Source organism: Apostichopus japonicus, chromosome 8 (assembly GCF_037975245.1).
Source record: "Apostichopus japonicus isolate 1M-3 chromosome 8, ASM3797524v1, whole genome shotgun sequence".
Classification (NCBI taxonomy): Eukaryota; Metazoa; Echinodermata; class Holothuroidea; order Aspidochirotida; family Stichopodidae; genus Apostichopus; species Apostichopus japonicus.
In genome coordinates, this window is record NC_092568.1 from 19,997,759 (window position 1) to 20,018,038 (window position 20,280).

Here is a 20,280-nt window from a genome sequence, read left to right on the forward strand (position 1 = left end):
CCTGCGAGGTAACTTGTAAATATAGTTGCGTGCGCCGGTTTGTGGCTGCACCCTATGGGAAGTCCCCCGGGGGACACGTGGTTGTGGTGCACTGTGGTGCCCCAGGAGAGATTGATTGAATTGTGCACACTTTGGTGTGTGGGTGTGACAAGTTACCAATGACCAGGGGTTAAGTTGTAAAGTCATGTGAGGAGGCTTTAGCCTCATACAAGACTGTAAACCTTCAACTTTTAGAAATCAAAATTCGAAAATTAGAAGTGCCCCTCTTTTGTAAATGAAAAGTACCCTTTCCTATCTTTATAATGAAAACACATATGACATTTAATTTATTGAGAAAATTAAGTTAACTGTGTACTTATAGAATGCACACGGTTAATGAAAAATTAACAAGTATTAATGAAGAAATACTGTTTATTGGCACCCCCCCCCCCAACCTTCTCAACAAATACTGGCATTTGTGGTACAGATTGTACAAACGGTCCATATTGTCGAGTCGTTTTGTGATGATACCCCCACCCCCCTTCCCCCTCCCATCCCCTCCGCCCGGATAAAAAACTTCCTCTGCTGCCTCTCTTGCTGGAGGAGTGAATGTTACCCTAAATGAATAGAGCGCAACTAGTGCAAAGTGGTGTCGCTATTGATAAATGTTTTACAGAAACTGTTTTTCTTGCCTCTAAAATTCGGCGGTATTCCTTTCTGTTTCAAGTTTGGAGTGTTTGCTTAGCTTTCAAAGTATAAACTATACATTCATGATTATTTTAAAATCAAAATATAGATTTGGGTGAAATGATCTTCCTATTTTTAATTTGGTTATCTAGATTTTAGTTTTAAAGCAAACACCAAGAGTTTTAAGTCCAGTTGCCATGGTGATATAAATCCCTTCCTACGCTAAAACACAGGTCCTTATTCGTATAACTATAATTACAATCCCCCTATGGCTGCAATCTCTATAACTGTAATCTATGTTGTCATAATCTCTATATAGGACTACAATCCCTTTATAAATGAAAAGGTAGAATTCCGTTCAAAATCGGCTATAAAATATGCAAGATCATTGTTATTGTGCAATGACAGAGTGGAACCCATTCAATTTCGTTATAATAACTTTACAACAGTGGTCTGTTGTGATTTTTTTCCCATTTTTTTCTTGATTTTTTATTCTCAGTAACAACAATGGTAGTGTGATTAAACACAAGTGATTCACGTTAGTGCTTCAAATTATATGTATTAACTAAATATGATGTGTGCACAAATATGGTCGTATAGGGCATAAATTTTTTGAAAACTTTGATCTGTTCACCTCCATTGACCATATGACTTTGGTGCAAGGGCGTAGGAACCGGGGGGCTGGGGGGGGGGGGGGCGCCAGCCCCCCAGTGAAAAATGTGGAGGGGCGGAAGTATCATTCCGCCCCCCCCCCCCCACTTCGCAAGTGAAAAAACCCCTTTTTCATTTCCAAATGAGAAAAAAATCTCATTTGGAGCACCAAATTGCATCTAAGGCCAGGTGAAAATACAAAATTTAGTTTACAAAATGGAGTGGGTGTTGAAGTGTGCTATATTGCACCAAATTGCATCTGAGGCCACCTGTAAATGCAAAAAAATCCAAAGGGGAGGGGGGCACCCCCTCCCCTTAGACCCCTCCCCCAGGCCGGCCATCAGTCTTCAGCCCCCCCCCCCACTCAAAAGTAACTTCCTACGCCACTGCTTTGGTGTTTAATATTGATAAATGCACTGTAAACTTTCAAGTTTTAAGGAGCTAAGATTGGTAGGCAACACAAATGACCTTCAAGATAATGCAGAAGACACCGAGATGAAGTTGATAGTACATTTTGATACGTTTTTGACAAATCAAGTTAATCCACGCACCCCGGCCCCTAACCCCCCCCCCCCCAAAAAAAAAAAAAAAAACCCAAACCGATGTTTCTACTTCCACATGGTTTATAAGTAGGGCCTAGCATTGGCTAACAATCTCGACGAACAATAGCACCCCACCCCTCCTAGATTCAGGTTCTTACTTCAGGGCTCCATTGGAATGCTTTTCTGACCTAACATCTCAATTAATTTGATGCCATGAATTTGAGGTTTTTTTTATAAACTTATAGGATCATGAGTGTTAGATCAATTTTTTTTTTATGATGAAACATTTTTATTATTATTTAACTGCCTGACAAGGGCTTCTTTGCCAATATTGGATGGACAAGCAATAACTTCGGATACTACTTTGCTCATTGACAAGATATAGCAAACATTACGTAAACTAAGCTAACTCACAATGATAACAAATACTTCCAGTATTTGGAAAAAAACCATTCAGGTTGGCATGTTCTTGGTTTACAAAAGATATAGGTTGCATGAAATATGCTACCACATATAATGCAGTGACCAGTATTTTTGCAGCTTCAAATTATGACCTAATTATAGAAATTGATAAGCCTTTCTATTGACCAAATTCATCGGGTAGAGGAACTAGTGAGAAATGTTTTTTTTTTCAGATCGCTCTTTCCTTTAGCTGGTTATTTTCTTTATATGGCATTGCCTACTGTTACCTTTTTTTCACTTTTACAAATTACCGTAGTTTAATAAAAGACACTAAAAGACAAAACAGAAAGAAAAAAGCAAAATAAAGGAAAATTGCAAAGTGAAGATCAGCTGAAAGTCGAATTTCACGGTAAAAAGGAAATGCAGAATTAAGCAGCTCTTTACTGCCTTATTATTGACTATGACGAATTACTGTCTGAATTAGTACTGTATTAATGTGGGTTTTATATTTTTAACTGCTGCCCTCAGTTACTTGAAGTTACGGTCATGTGTCATCAACGATAGGCTTAGCAGAACAGATAGTGTTTGAAAGATATGCTTACGTTTGTTTCAGTATACTTTCTTTTGCGTTTCACTCGACAATTCTTCACAGTTCCAGTGAAAAACGAAGGCTCTGTGAGATTTTGCAACTTTTGTAGAGGTTTAGGCTCGGGTCTATTAATAATTAAATCTACAGTTCTAGCATTAGGTGTAACTCATGCAATAACAACAGTTATACAGCAATGCCAGTTCTAATTGGCATTCGCCTTGTAGCCGTTAATGTTATTGTAAGCACTCAAATACAAAACAATACGCCTAACGTTATATACCTAGACTAGGCCTAGCTAACATCGTTAGCAAGCGCGACGCCTAACGTTTTACCTAGACTTGGCTTAGCTAACATCGTTAGCAAGCGCTGTTGAGGGATTGAAGTACGTTACTAACTAGGTTTAACCATTGGGTAAGGATGTTTGGACAGTGGCATTGTACTTGGAGTAGGCTAATAAAGCCTAGCCCTAACCTACTCCTAGCCTAGGTCGTACTGTACATGTGATTGTGTGAGTAGTGTGACTTGCAGTTGCAGCCTAGAGCCTACACTTCAATACAGATTGCCTGACTACAAATGGATTGTCACATCCTTTAGACTTTACTTCCTCACAGTCACACATAACCATTTAACATTTAGTAGGCTATCCAAGTTCCTTATCTAGACCTCCACCATTAATTGAATGTAGCACCATATTAGGCCTAGTCCTACATTAATATTCATATATAGTTGGCACTTATTCCAGCTAGGCCTACCATAAACATAGGCTAGCACTGCAGAAAGTGTGGTATATGCACCAACCCGTAACGGTAACGCTTCTCTTAGATAGTGTGAAGGAATTTTTACTTTAAGCCTTTACAGGTCTAGAGCATACGAAACACTTAATATGGGCATGGTGATCACATTATTTAAATGAGAAGACATTGTATTAGCTTTTCCATTTCATTCTCTCTGAGGTGTCATAACAATCCTTTTGATATAGACACATGTTTAATAAAGTTGTTAAGCTATAAAATTATGGCCCCCACCTTTTGGCAGTGGCATTAGAAGCAATAAGACCTAGCATTTGAGAAATTGTTGGTTTGACCCCTATAGTAGGCCTAACTTAGGTACAGTAGGGTTTTCATCCAGGAGAAATCCACGATTTTCCTATTTGAAATAGTCCTCCAAATTATACAAATTAGCTATAAAAAAATTAACATTAGCTAAAAAAACTGTAAAACTGTAGCCACCTGATGTAAAGTGTAAGTAATTAGCCATTCTGCTTCTCTCAATTGCATATATGGCTGTTTAGTGTCATAAATAACTGCCTTCCTTATAGACACTATTATTATTATTATTATGATTATTATTATTATAATCAAGGAAATTAAACACCTCTTCGTCAAATTACAACTCGAGGAACAAACAAATTCTTCTGAGCAGAATAATTATCAGTGTCACAATGTAGCACTTTGGATTAATGGATTGTTACAGTACTCAGGTAGTCAGTAGCTCCCAAAACTGCTCATTGAATAGACATTGTAGGGTTTGGTATGTAGTGTAAGACTTAAACTGCATGCCATTTCATTGACCAGTGTTATTGTTATGTGCACTTACCCTTTATTGTTATGTTAATGTTTTAAGGTATGCCTTGCAGCTGGTGTACTGCACTGTTGTATGCAGTGTAGTGTTGGAGGAAATACAGTTCAGTATGCAATCACTACTAACCTGACAACATCACTTCTATTGTGCCTTATCCATCTATCTCTTTAAGTTGAAGTGTACTCTACAACGTGAGAAGTTATCTCCAAAAAAATTAATTGTTATTTATAGCTGGCACGTTTTAGGTTTTAGTCTTGCATTATTTGATTTGTACAGTGACATTGCAGAACATATTTCATGTTCCTAGTGGGTTGACTGCAGCTATATATTCAGTAGTAACACAGAGTGTACCAACTGTACGTGGCCATTATAAGACCTCTGCACACTTGAAAGTAAAGCTGATCTACTGTACCGGCAGTGACTGTTCGTTTCCGTTCTTTCGTCTCCTAGGACTTACTGCTGCTCAACCCTCCAGTAGGACAGGACTATATAGTGACCAGGCTATGGTGCATCATACAGTAAGTAACTATCACAAATAGTTTATAGAGCTTCAAGTTTATCAGAGAGAAGACATATAGGGAGGGTTTGTATGGAATGCTGCATCTATATTGACTTGCTTGAATTTCAACTTCATAGGTTTGTTCCATTTAAGTAGCAAACGGTTGTAATATGCGTTTACCATGTAGCCAAAAATAAAAGGTCACCAGCAGCACTTAATGGAAGGATTAACTCTATAGCTTGCCTGGAATGTTAGATAAGTGACTTGTTGCTGACTGTTTGGCTCGGAAAACCTTGTCCAAGCACAAAACTTCTGATGAAATGGTGTCGGGCAATTGCACTACCGATTTGGCTGTGTACGTGTTTCATCTATTTTTATTAAAAATATGCTTTCTTTCTTAATCAACCTTGTTTGAGAGGTAACTTCAAAGAATTAAAGCATGAGGGAGATCTGGCGTGACCTTCCTTATGGCTTGTACTGTCATCATGTGAACTTTCGTTAGCACTTTTAAGCCGCTGCGTCTTGCATAGTTTAATAGGCCGTTGCTATAATTATCCTTTATGATTCCTGAGAAATAATATTCATAAATGACTGGAATGACTATTAAGAGCTATTTGTCACTTTCAAATGCGTAATTGATCGCAGGTTTAATGGTCCTCGAAAAGTTCTTAACGCCAACCGTGAACTGGCGACAGTTTGAAGAGTTCAGTCAATACGTAAATGTGCGCCCCGCCCTAGAAACCGACCGGCCATAATCCATACATGTCCGTCTTAAACGCATAGATATCTGCACTATGCCTCTCTGCATACAGGTCAACTCAAGGTGAAGAAGTGTGTCATTCACGCAACTGAATGAACCCCGATTGGAGCGTTGTATTTTCATGACTTTTACTGACAAGAGTGTACAGATGTAAGGTAGTGAAAAGTAAAAAGTTTTTTGTTCTGCTTTGATTTGTTTCTTATTGAAGTTATTAAAGATGCTTTTGGTGCACAACTAAAGAAGTGTCATAAAAATGATAACTTAATGCAACTCCTTACATAGTTACATCATATGTCCTTTTGAAAAGAACTTAATAACCTTCAAATTCTATGTGAATGATGAATACTGAGATTGTGTAGATTAGGGAAAGGGATGGCAGTGGGGATGGGCTGGGGGGGTGGTGGGAGGGGATAAGGAAATACTGTTTGATAAAGTTTAAGTTTTTGGCCATATCTCAGTAGAATTTACTCTCATGTAAAAATACATTCTCGGTTTTAACCTGTACGAATTAGAAGGTGTCAACTTTGAAAGCGAAGTCCGCTTGTGCATTTATCCAGCAAATGGCCTCAATTTGGAGGCCTGCTACATTTCCAATATTTTTTTTTTTTATTCTGTTTGATATTAATGTCACAAACTGCACTTTCAAGCAGTATAAACTGTCACGATTTTATGAATCCTGGTATTGGAGTCAATTCCACAAATAGTTTTAGGAGATACACAGAATAGGATTTTGGTAGATATTTTTCCTCTGTGCTTCCACTAACAATTGAACTTCATCACAAGAAGCACGAAAATGGGGATATTCAGCCATGCCCTATATCAACAGAGGGTGCTGTAATATCACTCCTATCTAGATCAGCAAAACTTGACAAGCTGCAGTCTCTGAAATCACAGAGAAATCTTCTGAGGAACTAGCTCTGACAGATGTACACTTCCAGGCATAGTACCTGCACATTCCCTAATTCATACATAGTGTGACACACTCGAACTAACATGGTTTTACCGCTCATAACTAGCACATTTTAGCAACATAACATTGCCCACCATTTCTTTGGTAACTTTACCTAGATGTCAGATCTGGTCTGCAACCAATCAGAAAGCTTCTTTCAGGTATTTTCTTGAATTTTATTTCTTAGAAGCCTGGCAGAGTTTCCTGATTTAAATATAAATATCCAGCATTTAAAATGTTTTTTTTTTTTAAATTAAATTAAATTCAATATATTCTGAGGAAAAACCCTAATTATTTGATCCCCCCACATTAGCAATGAAACTATAATTTGATCCTACCACTCCTTTTCACCATACAGTATTTGTTCCCCTCCTAATCAGCTATTACACAAAGCCTGCAAGCCTAACCTGTATTACGTACAGTAGGTGAATGTTAGGCTAAAGTTTCAGCCTACACTCAAATCCTGCTGAACTGCTTTTTAAATTATGTCCTAATATTTCCTGGGAGCATAATATAAAATGATGAATAAAATAACATCTGGAAAATGCTTGCAAATTTTTAGGCAGATATACTCTTGTTGTTACTAAGGCAATACATGATGATTTATAAACAAATGCTGGATTTTATATTGTGATAAACTGATCAGAAGAAGTGAAGTATTATCAAGTTATCAAGGCCTGTGTGATATGAATGGTACTTCAGAGACCCAGTTGACAGTCAAGTTGAAAATTACTGGTAGTTACATTAGTTTGTTTTTTTGTGTTTTGCAAATGTTTAAGCAAGTACTCTTGTTGTTATTAAGGACATAAATATGAGGTCAGTGATGATGTAAAGCAAGTGCTGAATTCTATATATATATATATATTAATTCTCATAACTGATCAGATCAAGTGAATTTTCTATGTCAAAGAGGAGTTCTCAAGGACTGTGATCTGAATGGTACTTCAGAGAGCCAGCTAACAGACAAGTTGAAAATAACTGGTATTTTTTGTTCCATTTTTTGTTTCATTTAATTGTAAAAAAAGGGCAAAAGTTCATGTTTGTTGACCTTTAAAACCATTTATCAAGGAAATTATAAAAAGGCAATATTGTGCAAGCAAATCAGACATTGTGTCCATTTTGTGTGATACTTAACTGGCTAGACTTTGTCAAAGTTGCATAGCACATGAAAATATGCTAGTTCAGCTGTATGCACTCACAGATACATTACACCAAGTGCAATAGTAAAGTGTTATCTTTTAGCTCTTTTTTTTTCACAACATGACTGAAAATTAAGCTCTGACAACCTTCACAAAGTTGGTTTCATCCACTTGATTAGCGAGTCATTGAGGCAGGTTTTGCATTCTACAACAAATTCCAGGAAAATGTTAACAAATGTATTAGAGTACTGTATTACTAAAAAAGGATCAGATTGCATTTGTTGAAATGAAGACGTCATCTGTTAATGGCACCGGCGTTAACCACTGAGCTAACACTCCACTTAATAGCATATTCCACCTCAAATACTACCATCAGAATACATCCTTGAGAGTGGACCTCATGAATTGACCAGCCACCATATGATTGTAAACACAAGTGCTCTAATGGCCAGCACTACTTTCCTGTGTGTGAAAGACAAGTTTGACTTGACCAATGACATAATGCACTGTGTGTTTAATCATGAATTTGTGCGGAGCAGCATGTTCAGTGTGGCAAATATTACCATCTCTGCATGGTAGATATTCAATCTCCCCTGTTTTTGTCCAGAAACATGGGACTCTGGTTGGTATTTGCTATATGTGGGGAAGATCATATTGTCAGCCGTCGTGCTAGTAACCAACACAGCAGAAAAAGTAGTTTCAGAGGTAATATTTATATTAATAGTAGGGCACTGAGGGGGCTGCAGCATCCTGCAGCCAAGCTGTCGTGGTGCTGGACATAAAGGCTTGTGCTGTACAGTTTTTGGTATTAGGCTTTGCAGTGTCACATTGATAGACAGGTCTGCAGAGGTAATCTCTATTGTTTAATATCGGTATGTACAGCCTTGCTGCAGGGGATTTTGCAACTACTGCAGCTTTCTTTCTGAGACAGTACTTAAAGGCATTGGAGACTTGCCTCAAACTGGGTGATGCACTCTGAAAAAGTTAACTTTCCATTGCTTGCAAGTGAAGTTTTCTTGTCGCTACAAAATGTAGACAGTAATGAAACGTGATCTTTTATCTAGACCTGAGATGTCCACGCTGCTATGTAATACTGTTCTGTGGGTATTGACCGTAGCTGTATGTATTGACTCGGTACACTAGTGTCTACTTACCGAGGGTAGCAAGCTGTGTGTGTATTTTCTGGGATCGATGGTGGTGTCTAACTCTTCTGTTACACCTCATTCGAAACTAGGTCAGATTACCGGCATGAGACGTTTCTTTGTGCGCGAGTCTTCACACCCTTTAAGAGCTCTAGTGACCAATTGTTGGAATTGACTAGCTTTATAAATCACTGAATGGACACATTTCATATGATTTAGTTCAAAGTTCCTCAGTCACACTGGTTGATGGTGGTTTACATAGCTTTCATATTCATTTGGTCAGCATGAAGTCATCTTTCCTAAATGTATGTGACCATCACAGGCAGCACTTTTGTTTCTTTAGAAGTTAGTGAAGTTTATAGTTTGCTAGGTGATGCAACTTATGTGAGACATTTCTGTTTTCTTCCGGTCGAGATTGTTAGCCTACTATAGTAGCTTTATTGCTGTGCCACTTCCATGTCGAGCACTGTCACTGATATTTAAACTTCATCATCATCAATATTTATACCTTGACAAAGGAAAAGGGTTACCGGTAGTGTAAGGATTTTCCAAATAAATTATAGAATAATATATGGAAAACATCGATACCAATTTAGCCAACAGAAAATGGATGGCAGGTCATAATGTGGAGTGATTTTAGGGTCCCTATCAAAACTTGATTATTCCCAATGTGTGAGTAAGGCATAAAGTATTCACTTCTGTTTCCAGTTAATATTAATATTTATTATTTGGCTATGCTTTCATATGCCACTCCTCTATTAACTACTACAGCCTTCATTCTGTATGATTTGACAGTGGCGTAGGAAGGTACTTTTGAGTGGGGGGGGGGGGGGCTGAAGACTGATAGCCGGCCTTGGGGGGTCTAAGGGGAGGGGGTGTCCCCATCCCCTTTGGAATTTTTTTGCATTTCCAGGTGGCCTCAGATGCAATTTGGTGCAATATAGCACACTTTAACACCCACTCCATTTTGTAAATAATTTTGCATTTTCACCTGGCCTTAGATGCAATTTGGTGCTCCAAATGAGATTTTTGTTCTCATTTGGAAATGAAAAAGGGTTTTTCTGACTTGCGAAGCGGGGGGCGGAATGATACTTCCGCCCCCCCCCATATTTTTCACTGGGGGCTGGCGCCCCCAGCCCCCCGGGTTCCTACGCCCTTGTGATTTGACTATCTGTGCCATATCCATACATCAAAACAAGCACTGTATAGGTAAAATAGCTTACTTCTCTTCATAGAGTAGTTCTTAAACTGTCAGACCTTGTTTTTCCTTACTTTTTTTGATGTAATTTATTCTGGAATTTTTTTATGGAAAAGGTTCCTTCCTGTTTCAGTATTGTTATGAGTAATTATGGAAAATAAAATTCATAAATGCTTACTTTTATATTACATTAATAATACAGACAAACCTTCCAAGATCATTAGTATTCAGAAAGAGCAGCTGTTGTTTCTTAATCGCTTAATAACTGTACAGAAATTGTAAGAACTTGAGAAAAGTCACAATAGTGTCCCTGCTTACCTAATACAGTACAAACATTAAGATAGTACAGAAAAGAGACCGTAGTGTCCATGTGACTCCCTAGTTACTTAATATAGTACAGAAAAGGAATGTCACAATAGTGTCCCTGCTTACCTAATACAGTACAGAAATGAAGTTTCTTGATTATAGCACAGAAAGAGACAGCTGTGTCCCTGGAACTTCCTGATTACTTAATATATTACAAAAAGAGAATGTCACAATAGTGTCCCTGCTTACCAAATACTGTACAAAAAGTGAGAGAAGTTGCTTGGATTATCTAAACATAGCACAGAAGGAGACCTTAGTGTCCATGGGACTCCCTAGTTACTTAATATAATGCAGAAAGAGAAAGTCACAATAGTGTCCCTGCTTACCTCATGCATACAGTACAAAAAATGAAGAGAGAAGTCTCTTGATTATCTAAATGTAGCACAGAATGAGACAGTATAGTGTCCATGGGACTCCCTAGTTAATGTAGTACAGATAATGACGGAGTTCCTGCTTGTCTAATACAGATCAGAAAGAGAAAAGTTCTTCATGATCTAACATAGCACACAAACAGAATCTGCGGATTACCTGTACATATAGCTCAGAAAGAGAAAGCATTTGTCTGGATTTGGTATTTAAATTGCAGTACTTATTCAGTACTAATTGCAGTAAGAGAAAGCAAGTTTGATAATAAGTCTATATATACAGTGCACAAGAGTAGACTGGCATGAACGTTACTTTATAGAATGATGCACAATGTATTTCCACACAAGACCTATATTGTTGACCATGTGACATAACCCTCAATTTGGCAAATGAAACTTTCTCCTAGTAAAAGTGCTTCTCATTGCCCAATCAGCCAATCAGAGGCCTACTTAGGTTGTTAATGTAATCTCTCACTGATTCAAACCACTTATTGTTCAACCCACTCCTTTAGGAAGTGCTTTGTTCAAAGTTCCTGCTGGTATTAAGACCATCATTCAGTCGAAACTCCAACCCTCCGTCTTGTTCAGTGACGACAAGCCTCTTTTCTAATTCTTTTGACATGTTCACAATAATCTCGTTATGTCAACTTGAAGATGAAGATGTTCCTCCAAATTTGCTGGCAGGTTGTTTTTTTAATGATGCTTAATTAAGCTGCTGTTTATAGCTGACTTTTCTTAGGTGAAAGATATCGTGTAAACATTGCATTTCTTCGTCCTCTCTGCTTCTTTCTCTTTTCATCGTTCATCATTTGAGGAATAAAACGTCTTGTTATCTGGAAATACGGAATTTGAAGTTGGAATTTTTTGGAGGTTTAACTATTGGTAAGTACTGTATAAATGTACTAACTACTACTGGAGAAAAACAAAACACACATACACAAGATAAAAGATCTGTATTATTTTTAAGAGCAAGCTTAATTATCTTTATTATAATTTAAAGTAAAAACATTTTTCTGTCATTCTCTGTCTTAAAATGATTTGTTGATACAAAGGATTTTAAGCCTTGTAGATGTAAAATCGATGGAAGGATTTGATCCACAAATTTTAGGGAAATGGAGAGTAAAGTATTTGGGATGTTTGGCTATTATTCACTATTCAGAAGATGGGAAAAAAACTGCAGTATTTTTTAATGGGAGAAACAGTTTGACTTTATATAATAATCTATTACTTTTAACTATTGACTTTATCTTATTTTGATTCTAATTGCCAAAGATGAGAAGACTACACACTTGCTATGGCAAAATTGTAATAACAATTTATTTTAAATGCCTACAAAAATGGATTCCCAACAAAACTTTAACGGTAGATTATTTTCACATTGGATATAAATTTGTAGGCATACACAGTGACAAAGAGAAAGCTCAACAAATTAAAAGATCAAGAAAATATAGGTAATCTAGTGAAAAGGATATAAGAAATGGGGTTTGGTATAAAGAAAAAAAATTAATAATGTACATTTGGGAGTCCTTTACTTTGTTAAGCCTGTATTGGCTTTTTAAAGGAATTCCCGCCACATTTATATAATTATTATCTATGGAAACTCAAATAAACAAACAAACAAACATCAGTTCAGCACAGTTTATTCAAAAATGAGTGGCAAAACAGGGATGGAACCAGTGCTGACTTAAGAAACGAGAGGAAAGCTGGCTGAAGAAGCTTGATGCTTTTACAGGCAGCTCCTCTTTACAGAGATTGGAGATAAAAGATCTGAACAGAAATAAGAAAAAAAGAAGGAAAAACAAAACCGTAACGAAATGGAATAGTGAAAGTCAAATGTAACTGGGGACCTTGAGAGGCTGCATGGAGCAAGAAGAACATTAGTATGAGGAATACATACAGTGCTAATTGTAATAAATTATGGGTTGAGATAGAATAACTCTGAAAATTTTGGACTGCAATTTTCAGACACATGAAAGTTGTCAGCTGTAGAAGAGAGAGTATAATGCTTGGATTTTGAAAACATAAAAATATGTGAAGATTGACTTATAAATTGTTACTTTATATTTATTTCTGAAATATAAATATCTGAAATGGTTTGTAAAGCCTACACCCATTTACTGGAGCTGGAATCCTGTTGATTTCTGTCTGTTCTAAATTGCAAAAGAGTTCTTGAAATCTATTTAAGTTCTACGTGTGACATCAAACTTAACGTTTTCTTGAAATGTAGCAACTCTTGATGAAACATAACTTTAGTAATTTGTTTCCTAATTTCTCCCCCCCCCCACTCCCTCCCTATAAGTTGTATACATCACTATGAGTGAAACCATATCTCTTCACAATCTTAGCACTCTACCAATCCTAGATCAATCGAGTACCAGTGGGGCTCTCGAACGGGGCCCCAAAATCTACAGAGGGCACCGTTATATCGGTCCTATCTAGTTCCGAGAAACTTGACAAGCCGCGGTTCTCTGACTTTAGAAAAAAACGGTACAGTGAGTTGATCACTAGCAGTATCTATGTATATCTTTCGTAAATTATTGAAGAAGAGATCTTTCGAAAAGTACTTTGAAGTTTAAAGTCAAACTATCTATCTTAAGCGGCACCTACACTTTTAGTTTTCTATATCACTTTTTTCGTTCAGTCAAACTGCATAAGTGGAATCTTAAACTAGCTTAAACTAGCTAGTCCAGTTCACCAGGCTTGTTTGCATGCTAGTGAGCGCTTCCACTAGATCATGTTAATTTTCATTCGGGGATCTCTCTAAACAGTAAAGATTATGCTCATAAGTACCCTCTGAAGAGATGATTCGAATCTGACCCGTTGTTAGCTATATATGCCCTCTACAGAAGACTACAAGAGCTGTCAACATAAATTATGAATAAAACCAGAGTACATAACTCTTCAAAGAATAGCATTATATTTATATTCAATTCAATTCAAGTTTTTTTTTCACAACTGACAGGTAAAAATAAAATATACATAAACATATAAGAATATGACTAGAACACTCCCAAAAGTAACAAAAGAAACATTTACATAATCTACTAACTTACATTTATGTTCACAATTACACTACATTTATTAATTTTGAATGCAATGCCGGGTGTTGTTAAGTAAATCAGGTGCTAATTAGATACATATTATGAATACCATTTATGAGCTCAAACAGACTTATGAGAAATAATATATTAATAATGTTCTCTGCATTGTTTAGTTTTCATTCTATTAAAATGTATTTAAAGCAGCCAGTAATATTTTAATATTTTTCAGTATTTTATTCCAAGTTTTAATGGCACGATTTCCTAAGCTAACATTCCAAAGTTCGTACGAGCTGGACAACAGAGAATTTTCTCAGCATGTCTTGTATCGTAGTTTATGAATAATTTTATTAGGAGAAAAAAATCTTCAAATTAAATGCAGGGGGTAGGTTGTTATCTAAATAGTACAGTGTTTAATAGCTCCCTCTGAGACCTGGCTTATTTGATATAGAAAATGAATAAGAGTGGACCAAGAATAGACCCCCTGTGTTACTCCACATTTAATTACTCAAAGCTGAGAATTTTGTACAGATGTAAACTGGTGCCTATTTATAAGGTAGCTCTGAATCCAATTGAGTGGAACACCTCTTAATATACAGAGAGCTTAGATAATAAAAATATCAGGATCAATAGTATCGTAAGCCTATTATAACAATATCATTCATGTTGGTAGTTTCAGTATATATATATATAAATATATAAATGAAAACATAATGAGAAGGAAATTATATATATATATATATATATATATATATATATACACATATATATATACACATATATATATATATACACATATATGCGTGTGTATGTAGCGCTGTACTCAATTTCAAAAGTAACGTTAAAACACAAATTTGCATATATTATTGGAAAATCAGGAACTGAAAAAAATCACATATATATATATTTATATATATATATATATATATAAATATATATGCAAATTTGTGTTTCAACATAACTTTTGAAATTGAGTACAGCACTACATACCCAATACAGAATAGGCATCGATAACAAGCAGGTTAAGACTACTTTAGATGTTTTGTCACTCACAAATTATTAGGACACTCTACCTATCAATCAGCTAAGTTTACTTTTTAATGGCATTTTAAATACACCACTTTCAATTTATCTACTGGATCAACTCTCTCCGACTTTTGATAGGAATAATTATGTCCCTTTACAATGTAAAGAGGTTTTTAAGGCTTTATCATGGCGTCATTAACCTTCCCCTACAGAAATCAATCTTTATATTTATGACATAAATGCATCGCTGTCGGGTATTAAGAGGAGTAGCTCTCTCCAGCTTTGATATGAATAATGTCCTTTTACAATGTAAAGAGGTTTATACAGTTTCACTAGGGCATCATTAATCTTACCCTGAAGGGAAACCTTTCCGCTTTATTCAACCCAAGCATAGTTTTTGATGGACTCGATCATAACAAACAAAGAGTAATAATACACCTTGCGTTTTGTTGTTAATTCCAAAGGAATTGATCATGAAAGATATTGTATAATGTCAGCTTAAATTTTACCTGGTTAAGACTCTTAGATATGTTATGTTAACATACATATTCTCATGCAAAGTTCCCATTTTATGCAGCCTGTAGAAGGAGCCTTAATCTCGAGGTGATTTACGAGAAACATCGGCCTAATTATCGAAGCAAATAACCTGCAAATTACTTGTTATTTGGAAAAGATTCAAGCGTTAGATTTGTGTGTGATTTTTCACAGTTAGGGTTAACACTGCAGTGGGTATTCAGATCAAGGCATGTTTGGGGTGGTTTACACTAAACTTGGATCCGGTCTTCTGATCTTATCGGGAGATTGAATTACCAGTGAACCATAACTTGCCTTGATCCATAACATATTCCATAACCAGTGGCGGAGCTAGGGGTATTGGTCAGGAGGGGCGAGAATGGTCTGTAGGGGCACTTTCGACACTATCTAAGCGGAGCACCACCACTGCTTGGCGCGTAGCGTACAGAAAATTTTTGAGTAAAGATACTCCCTAGACTGTATGGACGCTCCGCCACTGGCCATAACATGCCATAACATGCCTTGATCCGGGCGTATTTACACAATTAGCATGTGCTCTGATCCTCCCTCAGGTTAGTGCTTTGGCTAGTTTCAACTAGAGTAAACTAAAGTGTCAATCTTTCCAACTTCCGGAATATCCAGTTAACGGAGTAATTACGAACATCTTAAAGTCTTCTAAAAATGCCTGTGAACGGCGACACTGTCGGACGGAGACTTTTATCCCAAACAGTTGTACTTGCAAGGATACAAAATTAAGAAGGGCAACTATAGCGGTCTTTTGGAGAAAGTAGTTTTGATCCAACTTTTCGATAAGATTGTGTTTTGCAAGCAATTACCTACTACTGTACTACTGGGGCATTAAACAGCACTGTAGATAGGTCACTGTAGTACTTCCATGTACACACTAGGTACCTGCAGCACTATGCACACCAAGGCACTGTGGAGTTCCTGCCAGGAAGTCGGCTATTGCATAATGTAAAGGTCACTGTTGATCTTGGTTCACCGTTGACCAATTACCGTTTACACTACAAGCTTGATCTCGTGCTCGGGGTCTGATCCCCCTCTCCCTTGCAAAGATAAGAGTCTGATCGAGGATCAGATCCGGCTCTGATCGGCATTTATACTACAACCTTGATCTCAAGCACAGGATTTGATCCCGAGCATGAGATTCGAATCTAGTTTAAAACACTCTTTGTTAAGTTAATTAGTAAAGTGGAAATTGGTGTAACATATTAATTTGATGTCCATGCAATTGACAACCAGAGCAGTGTTAGCAGGATGCAGTATCACTGAATAGAGATTTTAATGGCTTTTATGAAGTCCTGCAACAATTGATCCAATATTGCTATTTAAGGTTAATGAGAATTAGACTGTGATCAAGAAATTTCCAAAACAAAGAGACTGCCTCATTTATTACAATTTTTGTAACTCACATGACACCATGATTTTGAGCATCTGCAAGTCTACAAAGTTTTACAAGGAAATAGCATTAACTTTGTAAACAAAGACTGCTTGATCATCGAGTAATTCTAGAGTTTTTGATTTGAAAAGTGATAAATACTTCAATGCTAGTTCATAGCAATAACTAAGGAAAACATCAAGTTTCATTTCAAGTAGTGAAACATTTGAAAGTTAAATTTGCTTAAATTACATGCATGCGTTTCATACACTTCTATGAATCGTGTCTGTGAAAAATTTTGGTGCGAAAAAATCTAGCAGGATATTGTTTTAGTTTTGGTAATTGAAATCTTATTTTTAATTTAAAAATTGATGCTGGAAAAAAAAAAATCTGAAATTACTGACTAAATTGCTATAAACATTTTGTAGATGGACAGCTTGCATTGGCTAATCCCCTTCTTACCTGATCATCTGCTCCGTCCAGTCAGGGGATCAAGGGTATAAAGTATACGCTAACAGATGTTGTGCTTCCCTCACTTCATTCAAAAAACTTCTGAAAACTCATCTTATGCATCGAGCATTCTTCAAGGTTCACCAATAATTCTTTTATTTTTTTTTCATTTTTTTATTATTGTCATCTTTAATGAGGGTAGTGATCCTGCTCAGTGCAGAAGCACTGCTTTTTGTGGGTTCATTTTTGCTTTCTTTTTCTCTCTCTCTTTCTCTCCCACACCTTGAGCACCCTTCCGGGTGGATATGCACACCGTTATTAATCACCATTATTATCATTAAAACACTGTCATAATCACTGCATCTCATATTAATACTTAATTACCCTTTGAAAAATCAACAACAATGGTGTATGTATGTTAGACTATAGGAATCATTCCAATCTTGACAAAAAAGTTGTAAAAAAAAGAAAGGCAAAATTAGACATAGAATCCCAAATCAAAGAGCAGGATTAGTTTGTTTGCGCGGTGGATGCCAAACATCTGATCTTTAACATTATCTCGATGAAAAAGAAAACAAGATATTAAAAATTTATTTATGTTTTAACAGAAATCGGTCAGAATAGTTTGATATAAAATCCTGCAATTGCTAATTAACTGTCAGAATGTATCAGGTCACCAGATCCTTTGAAGTGTTAATTTTCTTTTATGCAAACCTTAGGTATTTTTACAGATGCAGAATGGTAATGTAAAGTATTAGAAACAATTAACGGATCTTAAAAATGTCAAATCAGATTTCAGTCATTGTCTTTATTGCTTTACTTTACATCATGGATTTATGACATAGATTCATAATTATAAACTATATATCCAAGATTGTATCAAATAACGAACAAAGAGGGGGATATATCTGAGAGGTATCTTCAAATTGGTGTCAATCAACAACCTAAGTTTAAGCTGACAACACTGGCAATATTTTGTATTCAATGTCTTGCAATCTGTTTGTGAGATAAATTTGACAGTGTTATACACTGTATATATTACTTGTTAAAATTTGTAACATTTTGTAACAAAAGTGAATCGTGATGTAGAGAGTTTATTTTTTATCTTTTTTTTTTTTTTCAGTCAACCTTTGTTATATCATGTGCAGTAAATCCTATAGGCCTACATATTCACAAGAGTTATGGCTTCATTCAGATGTACTGTATAATTAGCTGATATGTTTAATATCTTTCAACATAATCTCTAATTGCATTTTCTCTGAGTTGCTTTGACTTCCCGCCCTGCAGGCATATGTCTGAAATTTAATATCATGAAAAGTACTTTTCAAGATTAACCACTAATACCTTAACTGGCAAGATAATGCAAGCTGCTATTAACAGCTTTAATGTAGGTTAAATATCTATACTAGTTTTTTTGTCCTTTTGAAATCTATACAATCTTCCCCTGTATATACGCGTATATATTATTAGCCAATAATAAGGCTTAAATATATCCGCGTATTAATTCGAATATAAACACGTAGTAATTCAAAAATATACTGTATGAGGATTAATTCGAATACATATGAGGATTAATCCAAATGTATGTATTCGAATATATACAGGTATTAAGTTATGCTCATTCAGATGTATAATTCATTCAGATGTATAATTAGCTGATATGTTTAATATCTTTCAACATAATCTCTAATTGCATTTTCTCTGAGTTGCTTTGACTTCCCGCCCTGCAGGTATATATAAAATTTAATACCATTGAATGTACTTTTCAAGATTAACCACTAATACCTTAACTGGCAAGGTAATGCAAGTTGCTATTAACAGCTTTAATGTAGGTTAAATATCTATACTAGTTTTTTCGTCCTTTTGAAATCTATACAATCTTCCCCTGTATATAGGCGTATATATTAATAGCCAATCATAAGTCTTAAATATATCCGCGTATTAAATTGAAAATAAACACGTAGTAATTCGAAAATATGTGAGGATTAATTCGAATACATGAGGATTAAATCGAATGTATCCACATATTAATTCGAATATATACAGGTATTAAGTTATAAATGCTGTTGTCAAGTACGTTTGGCCTGGGTGTACGTCAATAGAGACTAAATTTGCAATTTCTCATTTATTGCACAGGCGAGGCTGCAATGCCAGTTATTGTCTGATTTAATACCCATATATATTCAAATTAAAATTCGTATAAATTTGTATTGATACGAGGATATATTATGCCGTGTTTTTGGCCCATATGGCTTGCCATAACTGTTCAGTAGTACTATGGCTATAGTACTATTAGCTACTGTTGCATAATATCATTGTGACCTTCTTAGTGCTTTGGGGATGCAGTTTTCATTCGATGATGTTCCACGACCAGTTCTCAAATGCGGACGCACTCGTGCGCAAGGAACAGCTCCTTTTACTGCCTTCCGAAGGAATCCTGATGCTCTTGATCCCTTGCATTCTTAAATTGCCATCATAACAAGGCCTTTAACTTTAACTCTTACATTTACCTTGATTTTTCTCAAGTTTTTCGCGACCAATGCATGACCCGGTTATATAATCTTCTCTGTTAATTATTATTCACTGACCTTCATATTCCATTAGACACTCTGCATTTAAACTGGTCTGTGTGTACATGTGATCCACCCACTCGTAATAATTGATACGGTGAATTCCACACCATTTACAGATCAATAGAACATCAGATTTTTAGTTACGCTACTATTAGTTACACTACTTTTAGTTTTATACTACTATTAGTTATACTTATTGTACTTGGAAGGATAATACAAATTTACATCTACTTTGACACTGCTGCTGTGCCTGCTTTCTCTACTTTTCTTTTTTCTCTCTCTCCACCTCTCTCTCTCTCTCCTCTCTCTTTTTTCTTCCTTTGAAGATAAGTTTCTCCCTTACAGAGAAATATTTAATGAAACATGAAAAGTCTATTTACGAAGGTGTATTCTCAACAACTGATCATACGAACTGCCCCGAAGGTCCTTTTT

At 36.0% G+C, this 20,280-nt stretch overlaps 1 protein-coding gene across 6 annotated transcripts in view; it reads left to right on the forward strand.

The window, feature by feature from the left end:
- The first annotated feature begins 2,814 nt into the window (after positions 1-2,814).
- LOC139970954 (gamma-aminobutyric acid type B receptor subunit 1-like) overlaps positions 2,815-20,280 on the forward strand; it is a 60,444-nt gene continuing 42,978 nt past the window's right edge. The window contains exons 1-2 of one of the 6 annotated variants that reach the window (XM_071977039.1): positions 2,815-2,936; positions 4,882-4,949. In XM_071977039.1, the coding sequence (XP_071833140.1) occupies positions 2,856-2,936; positions 4,882-4,949 (149 nt within the window). In that variant the 5' untranslated portion in view covers positions 2,815-2,855. Of the gene's footprint in view, positions 2,962-3,028; positions 3,089-3,116; positions 3,262-4,562; positions 4,950-11,663; positions 11,732-20,280 lie in introns of those variants that run through there. The other 5 variants (XM_071977038.1, XM_071977041.1, XM_071977040.1 and 2 more) reach the window with 5 other exon arrangements.